At 32.2% G+C, this 26,443-nt stretch overlaps 2 protein-coding genes across 9 annotated transcripts in view; one reads left to right on the plus strand and one right to left on the minus strand.

Moving 5' to 3' along the window:
* Positions 1–414: 414 nt before the first annotated feature.
* Positions 415–17,918, minus strand: PolrMT (mitochondrial RNA polymerase). 3 transcript variants are annotated; one of them, XM_074121427.1, is made up of 24 exons: positions 17,784–17,918; positions 15,719–15,841; positions 14,596–14,932; positions 14,392–14,521; positions 12,257–12,376; positions 11,437–11,598; positions 11,194–11,358; positions 10,194–10,343; positions 9,921–10,100; positions 9,124–9,212; positions 8,878–9,040; positions 8,684–8,805; positions 8,038–8,253; positions 7,177–7,297; positions 6,869–7,090; positions 6,375–6,536; positions 5,947–6,060; positions 5,619–5,867; positions 4,482–4,641; positions 3,683–3,789; positions 2,638–2,813; positions 2,388–2,559; positions 1,027–1,118; positions 415–939 (listed from the first exon to the last, which is right to left on the minus strand). In XM_074121427.1, exons 3-24 carry the CDS (start codon positions 14,643–14,645, stop codon positions 807–809), a joined length of 3,255 nt encoding a protein of 1,084 aa, XP_073977528.1. In that variant the 5' UTR covers positions 14,646–14,932; positions 15,719–15,841; positions 17,784–17,918; the 3' UTR covers positions 415–806. The 3 variants fall into 3 exon arrangements, with proteins under 3 accessions (XP_073977528.1, XP_073977527.1, XP_073977526.1); XM_074121426.1 differs by lacking the exon at positions 17,784–17,918 and adding an exon at positions 16,856–17,038; XM_074121425.1 differs by lacking the exon at positions 17,784–17,918 and adding an exon at positions 16,760–17,037.
* The window catches only part of LOC141450727 (NAD kinase-like), a 189,211-nt gene continuing 176,329 nt past the window's right edge, over positions 13,562–26,443 (plus strand). For 5 of the 6 annotated variants that reach the window (XR_012456270.1, XM_074121450.1, XM_074121451.1 and 2 more), the window contains exon 1: positions 17,926–18,321. Coding sequence is in view for 5 of the 6 variants with exons in the window: in XM_074121450.1 (XP_073977551.1) it covers positions 18,209–18,321 (113 nt within the window). In the remaining variant the exon portion in view is untranslated. Of the gene's footprint in view, positions 13,614–17,925; positions 18,322–26,443 lie in introns of those variants that run through there. The other variant, XM_074121457.1, reaches the window with a different exon arrangement.

The following is a 26,443-nucleotide window of genomic DNA, read 5'->3' on the forward strand; positions in this document are numbered from 1 at the left end:
TTTTGACTAAAATAACTGCAGAACATTTGATTGATGTTACACATGCAACTAAATTCTATATTCAAAAAACAGAACGTTTTATTTATATCAAATTTTACATATGCATGAGGGGTTCACATGTCTATAATTATTTTGACTAAAAGAAACGTTAATATTTATTCATGAAGTCGGCATTTTGATAATAATTATGTGTTGTGTGCAATTTTTAATGCTACACATACCTATTTGCTTAAAGCAAATTTCAAGATGTTTTCCTCAAGCCTTGCCTTGCTTTTTTTTGGAAGATCCAGATACTTAATTTTGTCACAGTTTGTTTTACATGGTTTGCTTTTTGTGTCCTCTTAATGGACATCTCGCTCCCTTTTTTTTTCTAGGGACGCTAGTTTATGAGCAAAACAATAAAACATAAGTAAATAAAAGTGACTGAATTTTCTTTATTATAAAGAAAAAAAAAATTTACTGTTACAATACTTATGTTAAAAATAACATTTTTTTTTTGTGAACAAATACTAATTTTACTATAACTGAAACTTAAAAAGAGGTAGTTATTTTTTTGGGAGGGGAGAAAGAGATTTAAAAATAAGTATAATCGTATAAGTAAGTAACCAAAATAAGTATAAGCTTCAAATTAAAAGAGAATAAACTTTTAAAGACGGCTGCTTTACTTAAAATGTTACTAGAAAATCTAAACCCAAAACTAATTAATTACACTATAATAGGGCACCAATAGAAATTAAGAACAAGAACAAAAACTAGAAATCTATCACAGTTTGATAAAATTGTTGACTCCACTAAGTAAATTTAGATCAGCTGAAGAAATATACAGATTCTAAAACTTCGCTAAGATTGAAATCACCTAGTTGGGGTACTTGTTTTAAAAATGTATTTAAATTATTTTTTGCTGCTTTTATGTTAGGTGTGTCGAAAAAATCATTTTCCCTAAATAAAGAAAAAAAAAAAGAAAAAGAATTAGTAACAATTAATTATTTTATATATCAGTTAAAGAAAGTATAATTTATAGTAAACCTTTCTGTATAACTGTATTTCTTCACTAAGAATTCGGAAAGATTTCTTAAAACAGGCTGTGAATGCAGGGAAACAAATTGTTCTCGGCATATCTGAAACAGTAAATAAGAAATAAATGATTGGTTAATCTTATGTGATGATTGATGGTTAAAAGTAAATAAGATGGTATGGTACGCCTGCGGTCAAATATAACTGAATCTGGCTGCCACATGGTATCAAAGACAGCTAAGCTACGAGGCCTGGTTTGGCAAGGAAAAAAGTCATCTTTCATCAGGACAACGCCCGCCCGCACACAAGTGTTATTGCCATGGCAAAACTTCATGAACTGAGGTACGAATTGACTGCCACATCCACCTATTCACCTGATTTGGCACCATCAGTCTTTCATCTCTTCCCCAAGCTGAAAATTTTCCTCGGCGGACGGAGATTTCCTACAACGGAAGAACTGACAGCCGAATTGGAGAGGTATTTGGCAGGCCTGGAGGAATCTCATTTTCGAGATGGGATCAAGGCATTGGAACATCGCTGGACCAAATGCTTTAGTCTACAGAGAGACTATGTTGAAAAATAAAAGCAGTTCCACCGAGTTAAGACACTTCTTTCTAGTACATTCCGAGAACTTTTCAAACCACCCTCGTATTATATTGCCCAAATTAATGAAACAGAAGATTCAAGGGAGAGACTCAACAAGGTTGACCAGAGAAGCCCCAGATAGAGCTAGATAGGGATAACCTCCTCCTGGTGAAACTCACACCTTGCCTCTCCTCAGAACATCCCAAATAAGTTCCCCCAAATTAAAGGTAAACAGGCTCTCCAGAGTTAGAAAGGAAAAGATGAGAGCCAGCAACCATCAGAGAGCTACTTTTTGGTGTACAATGCACACCCTCTCTCTACGCTGCCCACCATTCCACAGGTGACCCAAAGACGGCTTTCCTATATTATGGCATTGTTCTAACCCCTGCCAATCACTCAGGTTCACTAGAAAAATCACAGGAATCCAGCCTGTGAACCAGTTCGAAATTAGGATAAATTCTCTGTGGTGCCAAATCACTCCCCCTTACTTCACTAGTGAGAGTACACTCTCCAGTTGGTTGTGCAGGCTTTTTTGTGCAAGATCACAAAATCTTCTTCAAGTCAGCAAAAGCTGCTTACTCTTAAAGGGCGGCGACTGGTGCCCTATGGTTCTCGTCATGTTTACCTCAACGCCATCCACCCTGCAAAGGTAGCATAACACCTACGGGATATAATAACCCACTCACTAATCTCTAAATAGTCACACGCCGAGGTGGACGTATTCGAGAAAGTATTGTAATATCTCCCCCCCAAAAAAACTGGAGAGAGCATACCATGAGTTAACTTACCTTGTTCATGATGTGTACAGTTTTTGGATGTGTCCAGAAACAGTCATGTACAGAGACAAACGTAATACCAGCCTTTTCGCAATGTAATGATGTCAGCATCATATGAGTTGAATCTAATGAATGGATAAAATTTGGTGGGAAAGCATTTCTTTGTTTCATAACGTTTGGCCTCCTAAAATTAAATTTACAAATTTTAATATTTAATTTCATTTAATTTTTAATTTATTTCAAGATTTTTTATTAAACTTACTCAAACATATCCATTCCATAATGGCAATTTAAGTTTGTTGTATAATTATTTTTGTTAACAATAGCTTTTGAAGGTTTACTATATGGCTGTACCACAGGTAATCCCAGAGGTGTCACATATTCTACATTTTGTCCACAGATTTGTGAAATTAGGCGAGCAGATTCGGTAAGCCAGTCCTATAAAATAAAAAATAAAAAGAGTTATCGGAATTTTTGCGTAATTAAAATTTTTTCTTAAAAAATGTCTTCAATATCATGTCGCTACTAATTAATTTGTTTTTGGAAAAAAGCAAGATATCGTAGATGTCCCAGAATCCTACTAAAATCATTATTTCATGAGAAAAACGTTCCGACGAAAGTAAAATTTGATCTGAAAATTTAAGTAATGAATCCTTTTAGCGTATTAAATTACGGCAAACTTGAAAAAGCCCTTCTTTCTGTTAGCTGCACTTCCCGTATACGAACTATTCGAACTCGTAGATTTAGTTCTATAACTAACTAGTGTAATTCCAGTAATTCGATTTCTTAAATGCAAGTTTTTCGGTTGTGAAGACTGGTGAAGTCACATAGCAGAGAACATCAATGGAGGCAAGAGAGGTTCAACCAACTTGGTTTAAAAAGAATCGTCCCATGAATGTGCCTCAAGTGAAGAAGGTGTATAGGTGATTCTTTAAAAAATTCAGGAAGTTGCAATAAGCAATATTACAGAGTAATGTTACTGATTTATTTGTTAACTTGCAGGTATTTTCTGAAAACTACAAAAAAGGAATTTACTTTAAGCCTACCTAAGTAACTACCTCAACATATATTATGATTAAGGCGCCACAGTAGCCGAGCGGTTAAGATACTAGACCTGCAATGCTAAGGTGTATTGTTGGTTTAGTGGGTTCGATTCCCCGGTGTCTAGGCCTTCGATTTTATTTAATGGTTAATAAAAGAAATTTACAGTAAAGTATGTATAGCTATGCGCCTCCGTCCACGACACCTGGACGAAAAGCCTGCCTGAAAAAAATAGGCGATTACTTTATATTATGATTACTTGTTACCTGAATTTCTCGTGTCGATGAGAACATTTCCCTTAAACATGCAAACGTTTTATTTACAAGATAAAGTGATGCTGGCCATATATGTTCTTTAGGGAAATCATCAATATCTGAAATAATAAATTTAACAAAAGTAATTAAAATACTATCTACATAAATAAATAACCAATAAGATTATTCATTGAGTCCTTCTCTGTCTCCAAATAATGGAAGAAGTAATTTAATAGCGTCAAATTTTCAAGTGATAACAACCCCTTACTACCACCCACTATCAAATCTAAAGAAATTTGTACTTGGAAAAGATTTAGATTAAATGAAGAGATGATAAAACAACATTGAAGGTGTTTGGCATATCTTCCCGAACTACACTTCACGGGTGGTTCATCTATTAATTAGAAAATCTTTAGGCAAAGTAAATTATAAGCGGATGATGTTCGCACTGCTTTTAAGAGAACTTTCATCGATTGCTGCACTCCCTTCTGGAGTTTAAAAGGAGAGACACTTCTGCATATACAATGATTTTCACTGAATATTATGAACGGAACGATCATTTTCCCATTACGAAACTTGTATTAAGTAAGAAGTCGCCTTAGCTGCTAATGTTTGAAGTAATTATTTATTTATCAATTACTTTTAATGGCTACTTTGTTTGGTTGGTTACGAGTTAAACCAGATTACTTTTTTTGCCGTTATAGAAATAATTAAAATCAATAAATTAAATAATAATTTAAAAACAAGAATTACAAAATATTAGGTCCTTTGTAAAAACTTTTCATGATAATTTAATAATGTAAAATTTAACCTTTTAACTGTTTGGCAATTTGCAGTCTACCTCCAAATCTTGTAACTCCATACACAGTGGTCATGACAGTTTGTTTAATTACTTTACGTTTGACAAATCCATCCAGGATCTGCGCTATGTTTATTCCTTCAGCGGCATCTTTCAGCCTCTCCTTCTCCACCTGCATGAAAGAATATATAAAACAAATAATGTTCAATATAAGTTCCCAATGCAAGTTACGAAATGCTCGTAAAATCAACGAAATTCTTTTTCTTTTTAAGAATCTATTTCACTTTTCTTAAGTCTTGCATTAATGAAACGTACTCTATAAAAATTATTCATATAAAATTAAAGATCTACCTGTATGAAATGTATCTACGAAGTTAATAAAAAAAAAATGTAGAAAACGTATTTTCAAGAAAATCGCGTAATTCTATACGAAAACTTCTGGTTAAGAGATTGGAATTTTGGCAATTCATTTAATGATCTTTTAAAAGTAAGCCAGTACATTCTTCTAAGTAGAATTTTAAGGAAAGAGTAGTCATTTCTACTCCAGGAGTGTCCTTATTTATATTTTCGTGGAAAAAACCATCCAGTGTAAAGTTTTTGAACTTTCCTTGAATTATAGATTATTTTTTTTCAAACAAAGATATTAAGTCGGTAGCGTAAAAGTGCACTAAATTCGCGTAAAATACAAATATTTTTAATTTACTAATTTATTTCATCGAATCCTTCCCCGTCAACTGTATATGTTAATGTTGTGAAGTTGGAAAATTCGGTCTTATTAGTTTTTAATAAGAGAAATTTTAATTTGTTTCTGGGAATTCTCACAAATGGAAATGTCATAACATTCCTCGTTTCCAATGTCGCAGTTATAAATAATAGTAAAGCAAAATTTTCTTCTTAGAATTTGGGTCGACCATGTTAGATCAAAATCGTGTAAAAACCGAATTGTACTACGTTTTACTTTCTTTTTCTTCTAGTAAGGTTTTATAATGCAACCAGTTAAGGTTTCACAGTAAGAAGGAAGGAATTATGAAGACTGATGTCTACAAAAGCGTATTTCTAATTCTTTAAACTTTTGAAATTGACCGCAAAGCTATTAGACAGAAAAAAAAAAGTGAGAAAAACAAGAACAGAAAAAGTACTGTAACTAACCAAAGCGGCCACGCAGCTATAGACATCTTGTGGTTTTTCACAAGGTGACAGATTTACGCTGTATGCTCCAGCAGCATCTCTACCTAATGCAGCGTAATGCTGCAGACCATTGCATGATCCATCCTGATGTACAGGAAAATGGCTGATATAATTCTCGGCTCCTTCTGGACATTGTAAAGCATTACGAATTTCCATACAGCCAGCCAGTGTTTGCCAAGGTTCTTCTGATTCCATCCACCATTTTTTGCCCTAGAAAATAAATATGATAACCATCTATTGATTTTATATAGATCGAACTCTCAACGTGAATCAATGAATGATTACTTACAGTTAATGGATTGTCAGCTGAGTCAATTATAAGAGGTAACACAGCGTTTCCATAAGCTAGCCTTTCATCAATTGAATCTCTTTTTTTTAATCCAGTCAAATTCACAACATGAAGCTAAAAATGAAATATATAAATATGTTGTGGAATTAACTATGTTTAGATGGGGAAAAAAGTGATGTATTTTTTTGTTTTGTTTTATAACTGGTACGAAACTCACAGCACCGATTTAGTAGGGCTTTCACTTCATAAAATCATTAATTTCTACTGTCTGAACAATGAGAACTTCTATGTAGCGATATTGTGAAATGTTCAGAATGACGCGGTCGAATCGTTTTGTCTATAACACTCTTTTGTAAGTAGAAAAGTGAGGTAACACTCTTACCAAGTATGTCAGTAGTTAGTAAATTAATACATAACTTAGTACTTACCTTTATCCAATCTAGCCCTTTGTCACCAAGAGGTTCTCCTTTTGCAAAACAGAGAAGAGATCTCGACATATCAGAGCTCAGATGATTTAAATGTGGCGGACAAGGATAAACTCTGCCTCTAAAGTCCATGTTATGTGGCAACCAAAATATTTTATCTCTAAACTGAAGTATAAATTAAAAATTAAAAGCTACTTCATAATACAGTCAGCAGGGGAAGTTTGTGAAGAGGAAGTCGATCACTTTAAATACTTTTTATGGGCGCTCTCACATTTCAATAATTATTTTCAATTTGCTCATCAAATGAATATGACTCTTTTCATCTTTAATTTCTAGAATCTCCTGATGCAGGACACAATGTATTCGAAAGGTAGAGCCCAATAAAAGTTTTTTGAATAAACTTTCGCCACAGCTGATCATCCTTCCTCTTTTAAATTAGAAGTTTAATCTTAAAAATAATAAATAATCAATAACTAGAATAACAATTTACATCTTACATGATTTGCCAAAGATAGTTTATAAAGTGCATCGCACCATAATGAAAACATTTCCGCTTTCTTCCGTCTGATCAGCATTCTCCTTTTATACGCTTGATATTTTTCTTCTTGCGTTGCTGGTGTTTGTTCAGGTTCTTGATATGGACACGCAGAAGGTGACTCTGGTATTGCTAGCTTAGAATTTCCACCGTCATTGAAAATTTTTATGACTAAGTCTAGAATCTGTATTTTAGGAAACAATATATATATTTTCTAAAATATTTTCGAACATAATGTTAACAGTTTTCAAACTTATTGTAAAAACTTACTGGCACATTAACTTTCCATGGTATGGAACCTAACTGATTCAGTGAATCAAAACATGGAAACAGATGTGAAGTTGGAGCTTCATTGAGCCTTTTCCATTGTAAAACTGCTTGATGAGGAAGTCTGTAAACATTAAAATCTACCGTAAAACACTCTTCAAGAGTTCGATCCTAATAAGTTACTTGTACGACGTCTGAATGAACTTTGAAAAAATCCCTTTCGAATGAACCGTCAGTTAAACGGAACAAGAGCTCACCCAAAACAACAAGAGATTTAGATAGATAAGAGCGAACTAAATATAGTTAATAGTATGAAGACACACTTGGAATACTAAAAGACAAATTGAGCCAACTATGTGTGTTTGAGAAGAGAAGGTTACAGTAATACTCAGATTACCCATAATTCTCCAAAAATTATTTTCCCTCAAAAAAGTTTCAAATAATAAGAGACAGGTGGTAAATGGGCTAATTCACCATGATGTTTAATAATTCTTCACAAGGGCTGTCCTTAGAATCGTCATATTATTCAGGTTAGAAAAATTAATATTTTTCAATAGATTCAAACAATAATGTTATAAACTCGACTTCGGAATAACCAACTGACTTTAGAACGTAGAAATAAGCGTTAATGTTGCACATGAGCATTAACTGGTGAATATTTATGGTTATTCACAATTGGCAAACTTTTGTAGCACCCCGGTAGCAAAATGTTACGTTGGAGAATAAGTTCTTTTTTAGACTTCATCTAAACAATTCTCTTAAATCCAAAGATCTCAGTAAACCAAAAACAGTTAGCACAACTACTAATTCTACTTGTAATCTAAAGTAACATCTTATAAACTCATAGCCATAGATAAGATCTACCTGATGAAATTAGTTTTAGCTATAACATATCCACCGCTCTGCAATGAATTCCATGGTACAGGTGGAATTACCATTGGTACTTCGGTTACATTAAAACTAAGATATGGTAAACAAGCTCCTCGTAAGAGACGTGCCAAAAGTGGATGAGGTTTTACTTCTTCTTTCACTGCGTGATTGCTATATTTATAAACTGTATAGAATGCTGGCAATAGTCGTCTGAAACAAAAACAAAAAAGACAAGTTTTTTTAATTATATCTATAAGAAAGGCGCTAAGAAATAATAACAAAACAAAAAACAATAAAAAAAAATGTGCTAAAACAAACGAAATATCGACAATAATATATAACTTAAATTTTGTGCAACTAATAACACTAAGAGAAAGTAAAAACGTTAACATCCATCATTGATAACACTTAGAAATCAAAAAGCTCTCCAGCAAAAGTGTCTAGTAATAAAATAAAATTATCGGCAAAATTTTAATTTTGTTTTATTCTTTTAATTGCAATATCTCGAAGGAATTTATTTTATCCACCTTAAAAATAAAGAGGTATTCTAGCTTATATAAAGATGAGGCATAATTATGAGATTCAGTCGCACATCTAAATGACCCCTTAATCAAAAGTTTACAAATACATCAATACGTACTCTTGATTTGAATTTTTTCTTAACATATTGACATCTACTTTGATCTCCCTCATAATGATATTATATAAAAATTTTCCAATGCCAAGTAAAACATTTGGAGGCCAAGAAGGAATATCAGGCTCCTAAAACCAAATTTAAATTTCTAGATTAAAAACGCTTAAATTTCGTAGATTAAAAATAATGAAATTACTTACCAATGACGGTCCTTGTTGATATTTATGAGCAACTGTTTTCCATTTGTGCCTTCCAAGGATGCAATTATCAGCCCTTGGTCCCAGATACCACCTACTATATTCTAGATATATTCCTTTTAATTTGTTCAATAACCCTTCATCACATTTAACTTTGTTTTCATATCTAGAAAAAATAAATAAATAAATTAAATTGTTTTAAGAGGGAACACGCTTCTTTTAAAACAATAAAATAATAAATAATCTAACCTAAGTCTCACTTGACTGCCAAGTTCTCTATATAAAACTGAAATGGTAGGACTATAAGAATCTGATCCTTCAGCCAACTTCCTAATTTCCTGAAAATAATAAACTTTTCCATAATTTACAAATATTTATATAAAGTTAATGAGAATATGATTCAAGAACATTTTGAAACCTTTTGAACTACTAGAACGATCAATCACAAAAATATAGAAAGAAGAGACGTCAGAGATTGAAGGCAATATCTCACGTTAATTAGTGTGAAATAGAATATTAGACATAAGTTGGCAAACAGGATGAACTTAGCAACGAATACTGTTAATTCTTTAGTGACAAATATTTTCTGCCTTTTTGTAATGAGTGGGATATCGTGGTCCTGACGAACGACTACCATCGTCGCATTGTTTTATTAAAAATTGAGGGAAACCTATGAATAGTAAAGGTATTAGTGGAATGCAGAAGCATTCCTTCAAATTTACAGAACTCATTGGACAAAAAAGAAAGGCCCCATTTACACAGAAAGTTTTATTAGAATCTCTACCTTTAGAGATAAGGTATATTCGAATAATAAGTTAGATGTGTACAACTTAAAGTGAGAGTTAAAGAAAGTAAATGTAATAATTCGGATTCTTCAAAGAAAAGATAAACGGATAAGCAAACAGAAAATCTACAGACAAGCTAAAAGAAGACCAGAATATCAAAGAATTTTGCTGTTACAAAATCTGAGGCAATAGTTAGGAAAGAAAATTGCATCGATTAAAGAAGATACAAACGTAAAAAAAAAAGAATATTTTGGAACTTACATTCATTATAATATCCTTGTATTCACTTGCATTTAATACAGTTAAATATGGGTATATATTTAGTTCATAACCACAACGACGTATGTTTTGTTGCAACGAATGTAATCCAGCTAAGTCTCTCTGGAATGCATTTATAATAACCTTTTCCCAATTACTTTGCAAAGTCGCTAGTTTGTCTCTCTTTAAACCAAAAATAAAAAGCATGCATCCATTTAAAAAAAAAATAGAATAAATATACAATAAAGTAATTTTTGTTTTTAAAAACAAACTCACATAAATTGTGACCAGTTCTGTGGACTGAGATCGTTCGATGGATTTTACTTGAACATATAAATCTCTTTCTTTTTTCAATTGTTCGTGAAATAATAACTTCAATTCGTTCGTACAAAGTAATCCTTCAGCCGGTGACGTTACATTTAATTTCTAAAACATTAAGACTATTGTTAAGAAGGTGGTATCTAAGCGTTTAGAAGAAGAGTTTATGTCTGGGTTTAGAATACCTCTTTTGCATAAACAAGAGTCAAAAAAGCAAAACTTACAAGCTTTGGAGCCCCTTTCGCTCTCTGTTCTGATAAGAGAGCATGAAATTAAATTTTAGAAGAGTTGTATAAGAGAATGGTCTGATGGGCTCAGAAAAGCTCATGCTAATATTTGAATGTTGAGGTAAGCGAGACAATTTTTGCTCTCAAGAACTGAGGTTTCATAAAGCTAGCTAAAGGCACCTGGGAGCTAAGGGAGGAGAATAATAGCGCAGTATTCTGATGATTTCTTGACAAACGTAAACCGAGGTCGGTGTAGCTCTTCTTTAAAGGAGCGGGTCTTCCAAGGTGAGCTCACTGGAATAATTGAATGCCTGATACCCAACTCCAATTCTTCTTCATTAAAATAGTTGTAAAACCTACGTAAGTTTTCTGCCAACCATTGGGACCAACAATATCTTACCGGAAGGCTAAAGTTCCCAGTATGCAAGTATCGCTTGAGTGAACGATTATCTGTGGCCGCACCACAGTACAGAGATCCATATACTAGAGATCCATCTCGACGGCCAGCAACAAATCTTATGTAGTTTATCTTACGCCCAATTTTCGCATGAAAAGAGAATTACTCTTTTAACCACAGACAAAGCTTCTTCTACTTATTACGTACAATAAAAATATTAGATTCAATTTAAAGAGAAAAAAAATAGAACAAAATAAATGAAAAAAGGAGGCTGCAATTAATAATTCCTGCTCAATTATTCGTATATAACAGTTAATTATAAACCAAAACCTACCTCAGTTTTATTTAAGTGATTGACTAGACAATTATTATAATTTAAGGCCAGTTTCGAAACAGAGGGATTAAAATTAGGCCGAACTGCTCGGATAGCCTCCAAAACTGTTTCTCTTGAATCACCTCTCCATTTTGTATCAACAAATAATTTATTTATTGATATTCCCTGTATAGACATATAAATAAAACAATAAATTGTGAACATTTTTCCACCAAAAAATAAATAAATGATTAAGACAAATACCTCATCAAACATAACTCTTAGAGTTGTATTCAACAATTCGTCTTTATTATGTTTTGATGATTTCGCAATACATTCTATTCTATGAGTAAATGATAATGTAGATGGTTTAATATTATTATTTCGCATAATTTTCCAGAGTTCTAATAACTTTTCAACGTTTCCCTGTAAACAAATAATAGTTGTATTCGTGTTAAAAAACAAAAAAACAACAAAAATTATAGATAGGGGGCGAATAATAACTCCATACTTCCCACGGTTTCTTATGTTTGAAACTGAAGGCTTCATACACGTGTCCAAATTTCAAATCTGCTATAAATTTATAGGAAATTTAATGCTCTTTCGTTTGGAATAAGCAGATTTGATGTAGGATAAAGGATAGAAAAGTTACGGCCTTTTTTATGGTGAAAAACGCGAACATCGACGGAAAAGTTAAAAATGCAAATATCTTGGACACTATTGAGAATCAGGCCAAAGTGAAGAGAATATTTTTTGTTGCATTTGAGCTGTTGAATCACCTCCCGAAGTTTCGACCACTCCTCCGTATACACCCTGGATAATAATTTTATTCACTCAACAGAGGCTTATATCCTACTTCTTCTCTATTCTCTTCCAAAACTCAATTTATCATTCTTATGCGTTTTTTTTACTTTTTCTAACTACCGGTTTTATTATGTATAGGACCTATAATGTTCTGCTAGAGAAATACTTTCACCTACGCTAGGCCCTATAGTATAACTCTTCTGCTTCACAATAACGAATTAAGTTATTTTAATCATCTTTTTTAAAAAAAAAATTATATAATTAATAAATACAAACTTACCGATTTAGCATATCCATAGTATAATAAATCGAACACTTTCACATCACTAATTTTTATATTGCTGTAATTTAAATAGTTATTTAAAGTAACCCACGCTCTATTCAGAAAGCCACAATTAACCTGAAACGGATAAAAAAGTAAATAAAATAAATTAATAACATTGTATTTATGAGAATGAATTAAAAAATCCAAACTTCAAAAATGCGTGGCAACTGAGAAGGTGATTATTCCGAATATTCCAAGCAATGTGAATAACTAGAATCTTCCACGGCAAACAAACACATGTTGCTTCGAAGAAATAACCAGCATGAAGACAATATTAACGTCTAAATGCAGTAGTAATTTGTTTTGTATGGGATTGCTGTTGCAAAAACCACGATAGTAAGATTATTAAACAGACGTTATTGGCCTAGAAAAAAAATCTGCAGGTTCATCATTTTTGGAAGTAGTTTCTTTAGGTGACTGTTTTTAGTCTAATAAAGAAGTTTTTTTTGGGGGGGGGGGAATACATAAATACTTTTTCAGATTCCAAGTTTTCCCTGGAAATATCAATTTCGATTTTCACTGAGTGCGAAGAAAATTGTTTTAGAAAATGATTTCTTACTCTCTTGCGCGCGTACTATGAGAAGGACTACGGGTCAAGCTGCAATTTCGAGGGTACAGGAGAAATTATACAATGAAAGTATCATTTTGCTGAATGAATTTTTCAATTTTTCGAAAACTTTTTGCGAAGATTAAGAGAATGTTATAAGTTTGAAAAAAATACAAATAAATTTCGACAATTTATCATAAAAATGTATTATTAATTATCCTCCTATATCCTTATAACCAATTAGTTATTTTAGTAACTGGCATACTAAATCGGATGTATTAAAAATTTAAAATATCAGCTGACAGATAAAACAGTAAACCTATATTTTTAGAAAGAGCTAATGCCACAAAATAATGTAAATAAAAAGTTTTTCTGCAATATGTCTTTCTTATTTTTTTTTTTCTTTTGAAACTGTAAAAGAACAAGACTATGGAAATGGCAACTTAATTCCACAAATTGTGACTTTAAAGTTAAATAAAATACTAAATCCTTATTTAGTGCACTTGTACATTAATTTTATTAAAATAAACTGAAAATGCAATCTTTTGTCTGATATCTTTACATTATAATAAAAAGGAGCCGAATAAAATGCGATATGAAACAGAATACATGAACATAAAAAAGGCAAGCAAAAATAGATAAAACAAAATTAAATTCAAATTAAGATACAGATGGCAGACCAACTGTGCACAGTGATTCTGTTAGATGTATAGTATTTGTTTAATTGTAGTGACTGTTTATTAAAATGTTCAAACGACAGTCAGGGTAAGTAATGATGATATTTTTATCTTTTTATATAATTCTGAATTTATACAATTAATTTAGAAGAGACCATTATCATTTAAAACATTCTAAGCGAAAGACGCATGGGTCAACATGGGCGCTACAATATCAATCGACCATCACTTCCCAGGAAAAGTGGGCAACCGGTAGTGGAAGGAGTTTGAATTTCTTATTAACATATAGATAGTCTTGGTTTTGACTTGTAGCCTGGAATTTTATTCTCTTTTTTTTTTTAGAAATACTGATTCTGCAAAGGGGAGTTTGGTAAAGAGGTTATAAGTTCGGAGATGCCTAGTTCGAGAACAGCTCGTAGCTAGTTTTCATTTGATTGGTCAAAATGTTAATAGTAAAGTATGATAATCCATTTCCTATCCATGAACCTAATTTGATAGTAGAACTTAATGCCCTGCCTTAAAAAAATAGGCCACCACTATTTTTCCTTTCTCCTGATACCTGTAAATAAATTATGCAAGTCCTCATTTTAAGCCACTCTAATTGGTGTCAAATATTTGGGCAGCCTGGAGTTTTCTTTATGATAAACATGTTTTATACAAAAAAATAAGCACAAACTGTACTAGAACTACTCAACGAATGGACGAACAACCTCATGTAAAATGTTGACAATATGGCAACTCCGTGGATGAACGCTTGTTGCACACATTGTCTATTTACACGTATTACAACACTATCACCTTGCAGTTGCGTTACCCCGAGTGCAGAAGTCTTAAAGTATACTTTCAATAATTAAAAAGAAACTTACGCAAACATCAATATAGGCAGCCAACAAAATGGCCAAACTTCTCTCTTTTCCAGCCAACTCAAGTTCCGAAATTTTTTCTTTGGACAAGGCTTCTCGAACATTAGCATTCAATGAGTATTTCTTAGTTTTCCTTGATTATAACATCAAGAAAATTATAAACACATTCTTTAAGAAAATTAATCACAAAATTTATCAAATACATACTTATGTTCCGTACGGTTAGAAAAATCTGTTAATGGTTCTTGAGTTAACATTTTGTTCCGATCAAGTCTAATTTCTCCTGTCAATTCTTCAAGAGGTTCGTTCCCTACTTCTTCTATTTCTTCAACTTCTTCTAAATCAAACGCTGCTTTTTCCTTTGATAACTCTTCTAATTGTTTCACTTCTGGAGTTTCAAAATCAGTTAATATTGGAAAACCCTCCTGAAGCTGTTGTGTGTCATTTGTTGATGCAATAAAATTATCCCTTTGAAGTTGTGATAGATTGCTAGCATTTATTTTTTTAACCTTGGTTCGCCTTTCACTCGCATTGTCCTCTGATACTGTACAAAAAAAATAAATACAATAAATAAAATAAAAAATGCAGAAGTGAGGTCCAGCGTTTGTCTCAGTCTCTCTGATCCCTTGCTATGGGAGAAATACAATTTACATTAGTATTTTTATTTTTTAATATATAGGCGCATCGACTGCTTTGGTCATCAGCGCCAAACATTAGTATTATTTAAAAAAGACATCCTGTTTAGTAAACAGCTGGATCCAGGATAGGTTATGAAGCAAGGGCTGGGTTCTATAGGAAGAAACTATATAGATATTCAGGCCACAAGAATACTGGAGGTGACTCCACGATTATCCAGATTGAAATTTTTTCCATTAAGATTATACAGAGAAGAACCTGAGAATAAGCCTCACAGACAAATTTTTATCTTTTCGATTGCTAGTTTTTTTTTTTTTAGCGCATCAACAGCTGAGGTTATTAGCGCTCGGAGCTTTTATCAGTGCACTGCCGGCCTCCGGACAGTGTTCTCTCGTTACAGACAACAATGTCCATCACCAGTGAGCTGTAAGAAGCTCCTAGGAAGAGAAAATCTAAAGGGTTAGCAGCTGGATTCGAACCCGGGACCTCCGCGTGGGAATCGAGTACGCTAACCACATAGCTAATCCCTCCCCTGATTGCTAGTTTGCTTCAAAAGCTATCCCATTGCTTGTTTTCAAAACAGAGAAGCCAATAAGGCTCTATCTGGTTAATGGGTTAAGAGAGCAATTCATCAAGCAGAAAAACTTTTAAAACGCCACATTTTGGAAATTTTAATCAACATAATTTTACCTACCTTCTAATAATTCTGCGTATAGTTTCTTTTTTATTTTCTTTTTCTTCAATTTATCAAGATATAATGTGGACACATTTGTTGATCGCTTTCTCGTATGATGTTTCGTAACAGAGGCATAAGTTCCTGAAACATAGTAACCAATTGTTGACATTAACAGTTTTTTTCAGGTCTTAAATGATATCAAAAACTAATAAGGAAACAATTTATTATAATATGTATTAGCAGGTTAATATAATAAGCTCCTCCTTAGAGAGTTTTGGGCTGATCTCATGAGATTTTGCCATCCTAATAACACCAACGACTTTGCACTGACCACCCCTACACTCAGCTACATCAAACTGAGTCATTGAGATAATCAGAACAATTTGAGTTAGGAACTCAAAGACAAAATCTATCTTATGATTACAATCCTGTCTTACCAAGGAAACTATGGGGCCTTCAGAAGTTGTGGATGACGAAAAGGTGAATTCTTTCTTAAACCCGAAAACAATATTTTTATTAATTTCACCAAAGGCATTTCAATATGTGAGGCTAATTGACACCCGGAGCCTTTTTCTTTTTGCTGCCGGCCTCTGAACTTTTAAAATTGACCATTACCGGTCGGTGAGGTATAAGAAACTACTTGAAAAAGAAAATGGTAAAAGTGCAGAATGGGGATAAAAATCAATGGAAAGGCATATTATTACTATTAATCCATCATTATTACTTATAATTATAAATAATTTTGCATAACCAAGCAAGTTATTTAGTTAACTACTGTTTATTTTAAATTTTTACATTTTGAATTGTAAAAGTAATAAATGATATTGACGACAGAGCAATATCTAGGGCATCTTTCTTATTTATTCTAAAATGAATAAATCTTTTTTTTATCCTAAATTTAATTATCAAACAATATAACCTTTCTTTCAATAACACGTTTTCTTAGACAAGGTTATAATTAGATGAATTAAATGAATAACATTACAACTAAAAGAAAAAAACGAACTATTCAACTATTCAAAAGGAAAAGCAAACAATGATTATTAATTAGTACAAAACCTGCAATATTTCTTCCTGTAATAGTTTTACATAGAGTACAAGTTCGTCTTGATTGATGCAAATTCATTAAATTTGGGTGGATAAAATGCACACTACCTAAAGAGATATTACCGAATTGGAGAGCCCTTAGCATATTTACTAAATAAGGGCAATGGCATTTTTATGAATTACAACGAAAACTATCCATTTCTATTTCCATCAAATGTACAGAACGATCACTAACTGAACTAATTCATAACCAACACTTAACCTCCACCAACTAAACTATAAATGATAAACCGTCTATAAACATAATGCTTTCAACACTTTCAAGTCAAGGTTAAAATATATGAATAGGTTTCGTTAGTTAATTTTTAAACGACTATTATTATAAACATTGTGTGAAACACATAACATTACTCAAATTTTTCCTTTAAAGTAGGAAATAGGTTTTCGATACAATCGCTGAAAACAATCAATCAGTTAATTCACACTAGTAGAAAGCAATTTCTTCAATATTGAGTTTTTTAAAACCAATTTAATTCACCTAAACATTAAGTAATAGGACTGCACAATAAAATAGTACTTTAAAAAATAAATGAAAGTCTCTCTGATTTTAAACAGAATTTTTCTGGAAATCACAAAAAAGTGAAAAATCCAATTAATCTTAAAATAAATGTTAAATTGCAGGTTTTTCATCGTCACTGACAGATCGCATTGAGTTCCTAAAAAGTTTAGTTAGGATGAAAATCCTTCGGCCGGAAGTACCATTATTAGTTTTATTTTTGTATAACGGATCAAAGTTTTTCTTTTACTTCAGCACTCTTATTGCTCACAATTTCCTCTACACAGTCATTGAAATATTTTTATTGCAGTTCTGTGAGAATGGTAGAGATACTCTTTTAAGTTTTTATCGCCAATCTGATATTTTGCAATCTGAATGATTGCTAGAAAGAATGTGTTAAAAAAAATACTTCGTTTGAAGAAAATATCAAAGTCATATCATGAAAATTTAGTAAGAGAAAAAACTTGTGTGTGACTATACCTGATTTTTTAAATAAGCTTATTTCGAAAAGCCAAATTTAGAAAGAAGTGTCCTTCTCTAAGTTAGTTTTTAAAATTGCCGAACAGCTGCGCTGCCTATGCTACTGTAGTAATCTTCATATGGGGCCGTTTGCATTTGCTATGCCATCTCATTTGGAACTGATCCGTGTGAGAGAGTAGTAGCATAGGTTGAGTTCGTGTTGGAAGGTTACAAAACACTTGGTTAAGATTTAAATAATATACAATTAAAAAAAAATCACAAACTCATGATAACTTCAAGTAGTAGGACTATTTCATTTTACATATTCTATTACTTTCTTAGTACTACATCAAGTTGTCAGCCTTTTTTATAAATCTGATTTGTTGAAATCTTTAAAGATAAATATTTTGTTAGTGTATATCCTGTATATATACTTTAGGCAAATCATGAATGAAAAGGATCTACATTTAGCTAAAGCAATAGCAGGAATGGATCTAAATTCATTAACAAATTCAACCAAGAAAACAGCAGTGACTAAACTGCAAGAAAAAGTGCTTAGGTATGTTATTTTTAATTTTAAGTAACATAATTTTTTTTTTAAAATCAATGTTTATTTTACTTAGTAAAGCATGTTTTATTTCCGAATTTTAATATGTTCCGTAATTGAAAAATACAATTTAATGTGGAGAACATCAAATTTGGAAATATTACAGTGAAATCAATTTATAAAAAATACAAATAATATTCGTAAAAAATATATTTACCGCGCGGAAAGATGTGATTCGTTATCTTTTTAAATGTCAATATCACAAATTTTACGGAAAAGTATTCTAACATTTTCATTGAGAATGTATAAATATATATATATTTTTTTATAAGCAGGCGCATTTTTAGTTCTATTTGTTGCTTTTTTATTTATTTTTGGAGTTTTGAGGGTACATCAAAAAGTAAGGCATTAAGAATTTTGATAGTTTGTCTGTACAATGTTTTCAAAAGAGATGATTGGATTGGATTTTTGTTTATTTGTGTTAATCACGCTAAGAACCGTAATTAGGTAATATAGCCATTAGTTTATCCCACCGCGATTCTATTGCAGATATTGCGAAAAGAGTTTTATTGAGCCAACTCATTGCAGATTTAGTGAGAAATACTGAACTATTCTCTCCCACTTGTCGTTTTTGTTTTTATTTGCTGTGGTTTAAAAAAAAAAAAAAAACGAAAAGTCTCATCGCAAACTAGCGATGGCAGTAAATCAGACAATGTATCGGACATTAATAACTTCTTATGTGTGCATAGTCTGTTCTTAGTAAAAAACTAGTCTTACTTATGAGGAAACTCTTTTAAGATGTTTCTGAGCCTTCAGTATCCCTTAAAAAAAAACAGAAGGCTAGTTTAAGTCCGATTAGAAAGTCAGCTTTGTTCTCCTGGCCATTGGAATAGACTTGTATGTCGCATGTAGCCTCTGAGAATTCAGCATATAAACTGTAAGGAAGGTATTCCTTGTAACAGCTAGAGGGTCTTCATTTCTGTAACGGAGTTCGCGAACAGCGACCGCACAAGAGTTCCCCACATCGCTCCATACTTATATACGAGAAGGCAATTCTTACTAGAAATCTAGTCCATGGTATTTCTTCGAAACCTAAGTTACGAAATCTAAGAAAGAATATTGGCATAGAAGCAGTTGCTACTTTTCGCCTACTTACGATTAACTTCCGTTTCATTTAATTGATAATTTAGAGAGAACGTAAAAACGTAAAAATTGTTAATCGATGACGAAAAACAAACAAATCAACAATTTTATTTGCACAGATATTGTTTTGACCTATTTTTATTCAATCGTTTTGTAAAAAATAGGTGTAAATATTGTTTTGTTCCCAAATCAATATTTTATGAATAATCGCTTAGAAATGATCGGTACGAATAAATTATTTCTGAATTATTGGAAAAATTGAATTAAGATTTTTCTGTATATCTTAAAAATCAGGTTTGTTGTGGGTGAAGGTCTACAAAATTATTATTGCTTTAATTGCCAAGCTTGGCCCTGATATTAGTACGGAGGTGTTCTACGAAAGAAGTGATCAAGTGGCTAGGTGCACGATCTGTGGAGGTTACACTCTGTTAAGGATTCAATTTCAATCAAGTTGACAGGCAGTGACAGATATCGCCGCTTTTGTTGATTAAGTTTTGAATTTTAAATGTTTTTGTACATTTGGTTTTTGAGCTATTCGCCTGTTATTCTAAAAATAATTGAGCGTCGTTTTACTGTTTTGATAATATCTGTAAGGTATTTAGTTTTTAATTTTTTCCCTCTAAACCTTGCATTACTAGTGTTGAACGTATGGTTGGCGTGAATCTATCCATGATAGGTTTATTATATTTGTTATCTCATTCACTCACGTAGCCATAACTCAGTATCATATCAAAGCCTTGATGAGGGCCCACATCAGTGAGCCATCATTGTATGGCAATAGAACGCGTTTTCAAGATCTATAACTTGTGTTTGAAAATATTAAGGAAGAAAAAGAAAAGTTTGAACAAGTAAGCAAAATGCTTCCAAAGGTTTTTCTATATTTATGGATTTTACCAATAATTGGCTAGGATATTATTGGATTTTTTTCATTGAAAGTTCTTTTAAAACAATTTTTTTTTTAAAAAAAAAATGAAAATCTACACTACATTTATACCAATTTAAACCAGACTTTTTATGTTGTAAAGTTGAAAACGCCCTGGTTCTTCTTTAGAAGGATCATTGAGTTATAGACGCCACGTTAGACTAGCGGTTAGAGGCGAAGACCTGGGTTCGATTTCCGATCTTGGCATTGTATTTTTTAAATAGTTCAATGAGAAGTTTTATAGAAAGTATGTATGCTAGTCGCCTACGTTCACACTTTGTTAATTGGCACGCTTGAAAAATAGGCATTAAATTACTTTACTTTTATTTTTTGATTAAGTATTAGTTTTAAAAAGAAAAAAAAAAGTTAATATTTTGTTAAAAATCCAATAGTGTCTAAAGAATAAAATAGTAAATTTGTTTTAGAGTAGTTTATTAGTAGAATATTTCTATATTTTTCATTAGAGTAAATATTAATCATATTTTAGATTAAGTGTCCATTTTTTTTTATTTTATCAGGGGATTTTGAATTAGCCTCATTCTTGTCAGTAAATTAATGCAGAATTTTTATTTAAAATTAATGTGAAATTTGAAGTTTTGCCGTGCTTAATTAGTTTTTTTTGGATTAATTATTCGATATTTCATTTTTAATTTAAAAAAACCATTCCCAGGACAATTGATTCATATTTAAAAGTAATTATTATTATTATTATTTAAAAAAAATCAGTAGATTACAGGTTGTTCGTGACTAACATTCAAAATAAGTCATTGATATAGTTTCTAATATCAAATTATATATTGGTAAAGTTGTTGACCATGATTGGATATAGGGGTATTTAAAAACAAACATAATTCCTGCGTTCACTCTTATCAAATTACAACAATATAAGATATGATTTCTTTAATATGGTCTTTAGTACTTCTCAACGTTGTGGGTAAGGATTTAATAAGAGTCTGCGGTTTTTCGTTTTGGGGGAAATTAGAATGGTACTTTACAATTCACTTTTCGCTAAGCAAAGGCATTTCGTTGAGTTTTGATCATTTCAGTTTAATTTACCCTTTTAGAGGAAAGCCTTTTGCTTTCCCAGTGGCCCTAATGTCCCTAATCAAATTTTCTTGGGAAAATACTTCAATTCATTGTGTGAAGTCGAACTTTTTTCCAGGGCTTTTGATCGCCAGACTGTTTACTTTGTATATACAGAAGGCAGTACACATAACAGTTGCTGCACTTCCTTCCCTATCACTCCCCCTTCTTCCAGGAGTGCCTTTAATGGAACTTACCTAGAAAAAAAAATGTTCCAAATAAAACTGATAGATCCTAAGTATCCTGGTACAATGAGTTAAAAGAAAATCATATGAACCGTTTTTTTAAAAAAAATCTTGGAAGTAGTACTTTTGGCTGACTTATCCCTTTGACACCTTTGACCTTTGGCACCTACAAATTCGAACTTGTGATTTGTTTTTTCGTTTTTGACGTACGATTACGATGGATATGGAAACCCAACTGACAGAGTTACACCCACAAAGATAGAGAATGGAAAAAAATCGAGAGACTTACAAAAACCCCAATTTTTACTCACTTCCGAGAACCTTTTCTCTGAAAACATATACTTCCGGTGAAAACACAAAATTCTAAACTCTGCACGATTACAATACTTCCTCTCTTACTACTGTAGAGTACTTTTTGGATGGACATGTTACAACATGATTAAAAAATTTAAAAAAAAATGAAAGGATCAATGTCATTCTCATTTTATGAAGACTTGGTTAACTTCTTTGAAGGTTATTTTTAAGTTTCTATTAAAATTATTTCTTTGAAACTGTGGTTACCAGATTATTCTTTACGTGTGCTCTTTGGAATTCTTTTTTTAGTCACTTACTGACCTTGCATGGAAAATTATCTAGTCAACGTTTTTTGCATTATCTAATTTCTGATAAGTTTCATTTAGCTGTTTTTCCTCATTTTCATTTTTCAAGAAAAGATGCTAAATCCTATTCTGCATTTATTCCTGTTTTTCTTAACGTCTATTGTTCAGTTGATTATTCTATTTACACATAGAATAAAAATTAATCTATACATATTCGAATCTTTTTAATTACTGTTAAAATTCTCATGGTTGATGTTTTACTGAATGTTACATTGACCTATATTTATGAAGTAGCTTCATGGTAATAAAATGACTTCAGTGATTCGGTGGGTCAATCTACCGGAAGTATTACTTCAATGAGTAAATTTTTTCAGTATTTTTTTTTGTTTTTTAGAGTTTTTCTCGAAAAAGGTTTTAACAGATTTTCTTCGAATTTGGCGAACTAATTGTGGCAAACAGCTGAAGCTTTTTTCAGTACACTGCCGGCTTCCAGACAGTGGCGCACAAGACTGTCCGTGACCGGATAGTGAGTTGTAAGAAGCTTCTAGCTTGGGAAAAAGGGCTAGCAACTGGATTCGAACCCGGGGATCTCCGTGTTGTTGAATTATTTCAAGTACAAGGGGTGGAAAAGTAATTAATTTATCTCCCAATTTCCACCCTTCTAAAGCTCTCAAGTTAAGTCAATTTTCTAAATTCAGTAACCTACCTAACCTTCAACGCAAAGCCTTTTCATCTAAGTTTAAGAATTAATCTACTGAAAAGTTATTGTAACGATTGCACAAATAATGCAATACTGAACACTTGAGGGCAATGTTTTCATTTTCTTTATGGAGATGCGTACACTCTTAAGACTCGGTGTGTGAAATGTACATCTTCTTCACTTCTACACTAATTATTCCTTTATCATTCTTGTCAATTCTGACCTTCCCTCTTCAACAAGCGGAAGTTTACTATGCTGATGAAGAAAACGCAATGGTTGGCATGATCATTTAAGTTTGGGAGAAAAACAAAAAAAATACTGAAGTAAAGGTTGAAGTAAGATTAAAACAGCCAAAGAATGTCAAATTTTTCGAGACCGTGTAATATCTTGAGACAAGAATTGAGACCGTGGTAAGGTGGTCTATTAACGTAACTATTTTATATTAAAAAGTTGTGGGATGGATACAGAGAGAGAGCGTGTTTACAGCTTGCAAGGGCAGTAAAGTAGGACATAGGTAATGAGATGAAGACCTTGTACAGCCTTATGGCGCACTGCGGGGTTCAAGAACATGTCTTCAGGCAGTCTGCTTGGTTCAGTATAGTATTATAAGAGGTAATTAAATAGAAAGGGCCTCCGGTCACCCCCCCCCCCCTTCTCCAACATATCAACAAAAAGCTCCCTTCTTATTATTGCGACCTTATATTTATATTCTCTCACCTAAAACCAACAAATTCAACAGACCGACGCGCGCATGCGCACTAACACACACACAACACTTCAGGAGAATTATTGGGTGTATATCTGTGTGTCTGACTACTACTTTGTAGTCACGATTTAAACAGTTTGAGGTATTTTTATTTCTTCATACAAAATCAAATAAGGATATTTTTAAAAAATACCACAAGCAGTGTTGGTTGTAATAGTCATTAATTTAATTCACTTATTTCTTTTTGTTGTTTCCTTTTAGAGGTTATATTTCTTTTTATTTGATTGTTATCTTAAGTTAGGATTATAAGTATGGTTATGTTTAGCAGAGGAGGTCTTATTTATGTGACAAGAATTAAAATAATTTTCTTCAAGGTTTATTAATATAAAGTAAAGTATCCCTTTTTCATTTATTGTTTCTTTACGCGCGCTTTGTTGTCAATTGTTTACATCTTAGAGGGAAGGTAAATTGAGGTTATACGTCTAACACGCATTTACGATTGAAAGTTTTTCATTGTATTGTAATAACATTATATTATAAAAAATGACTATAAAAATCGATTTTCTGTTTTAGGAAAAATCGATTTTTAGTTTACTTTGCCAAATTAATCCTATTTACCAAATTATACGTAATATATACACCTGCTAAACATTATCTAGTAGGCAATTATTAAAATTCCTAATTACAAATTAACCAAAAAAATTGTGGTGTGAACCACTCACATGACTTCCTCTTACTACAATTCTGGAGTTGTCGATTTTTACGAACTTTTTAAACTTACACCTCAAAATGCCCAAAAAGAATTCCCCCTCCCACAAAAAAAAATTATTAAAAAACTTTTTTGTCTAAATACGAGTTTAGAGAAAATTAAGATGGCATTTTCGAAATAATATTAGCATAGTGTGAGGGGGGGGGGGTAATTCAGTAAAATAATTTCTGTAATTTTAATTGAATTCGTAAATTTTAGCGTCTTGTTTTACTTCTTTTTTTGTAATGTTCACAAAGGTGTAAGGAAAGTCTAATAAACACAAAATTAATAACCAGCTAGCTTCCAAAGGAACTCCTGCTTAAATTATTTTTCCTGATAAACAAAAAAGTATTAGGAATAATTTGAGAGGAGCTCAACGATAGCTGACATAATTCTCTCTTTCTTCTCTTCATAGTCCATCTTCATTATTTGTGAATTCATAGAATAATGAAAGGTTGCGAAATAGTGATTCCTATTATAGGTGACGAAATTCAGAAGGCCTAATCGTTTAACTTGTACAATAGTCAGTGAGAAAGAGGCATCGTAAAAGGTTAGTAAAGCAGGGCAACTTAACTGTCGGCCTTTATCAAATCAATCTTATCTGTCGGGTCTACTGCCATTTATAGTTTTTTTTTTGGTTTTTTTTTCACTAACTACCACTGAGTACGTTGTAGTTCATTTCTTTCAAAAGTTTTTATCTACAGTAAAAGCTCCTTATTCGCGCTTCCTTCATTCGCGTTTTCACTATTCGCGGATTAAAAAAATGCGACCCAATTCCTATATTCGCGGATATTCGCGGAAGTACACTATGATAATAAAAGGATTCCAATAGGTATCCAACCCAATATCCTTTGTAAATGCCGTCAAATGGACTAATAAAAAAAGTAAAATAGATCTTATTACAACTTTGCCTAAAGTATGTTGTTAAATGATATCGCCGAGGACTTTGGCATAAGCCGCCTTCGCCGCGATCGGTGTTTTTGAGAATGTAAACGCACAGAATGAAAGCAATTGTTCGTGATCCAGCAATAGAAGAAATGGAAGTGGCGTTGTCATTATGGATCGAAGACCGCATCCAAAAAAGGGTGTGCCCCTGAGTGGTCCAATGGTCCGGGTGAAGGCAAAGTATCTTTACGCTCATTTTAAAGAACCTGTTGGTAGTTGTAGTGGTAAGTTCAAACTTTGACTGCAAACAAAAGCTTTTAAAAACTGCCAAGCAAGAGGAAATTACAAAATTCTTCAAACCATTGCCTAAGCCTTAAGATAATTAATCAAAATGTTCAAAAACTTCAATTAAATTGATTTTTTTATATAATTTTTTTTTTTTTATTTTGTCAGCTAGGAACGTATCCCCTATAATCCCATATAAATTACCATTCCGTATTCACGGTTTTTGTATTCGCGGCATATTTATGGAACATATACCCCGCGAATAAAGAGCTTTTACTGTACTTTGAAGTGACTTCCTTCTTCGATAATTCCTGGTAGTTAAAATAGGAAGTACAGCAGCACGTCATAGTTTTGCCGGAAATACAGTTTTTTTCTCTTCAAATTTCGAGATTGAACTGAATACTAGTTTGCGGCATTATAATTACTTAGTTTAATTATAAACATTACGCTAAAATAGAGAGAAGAGGGAAGACAAACATATCAATTGCTGAAATAGTTTTTAAATGATTGGAAAAATGTTAAGTATATAATAATTTGTTGAAATAAAAGTAAAAATAGGAAATCTGAACATCTTTTCACCCATTTTCTTTAAAGTGGAAATTTTAGTAACTTAGTAAGTAACATTGTTAACCTTTAGAATTGCCTTAATGATAGGACCATACAGTACAATGCAATGGACTTTAGAGGGATGCCTAACCACTTTTCGCCCCCCAAAACTGCCCGTAAAAAATATTTTCTTAGTAAAACCTTACTGATAATAGCAGGAGTTTGCAGAAATAGATACAGAAATTTAAAGGAAATCTGATTTGGGATGTTTAAATTCTGGGCCAATAATGCAAGATCTAGTTCTTTCTATAAATGGAAGTAAAAGTGTATCT

The sequence above is a fragment of the Rhodnius prolixus genome, unplaced genomic scaffold, assembly GCF_049639745.1.
Source record: "Rhodnius prolixus isolate KJV_2025 unplaced genomic scaffold, Rpr scaffold_8, whole genome shotgun sequence".
In the NCBI taxonomy this organism is placed as follows: Eukaryota; Metazoa; Arthropoda; class Insecta; order Hemiptera; family Reduviidae; genus Rhodnius; species Rhodnius prolixus.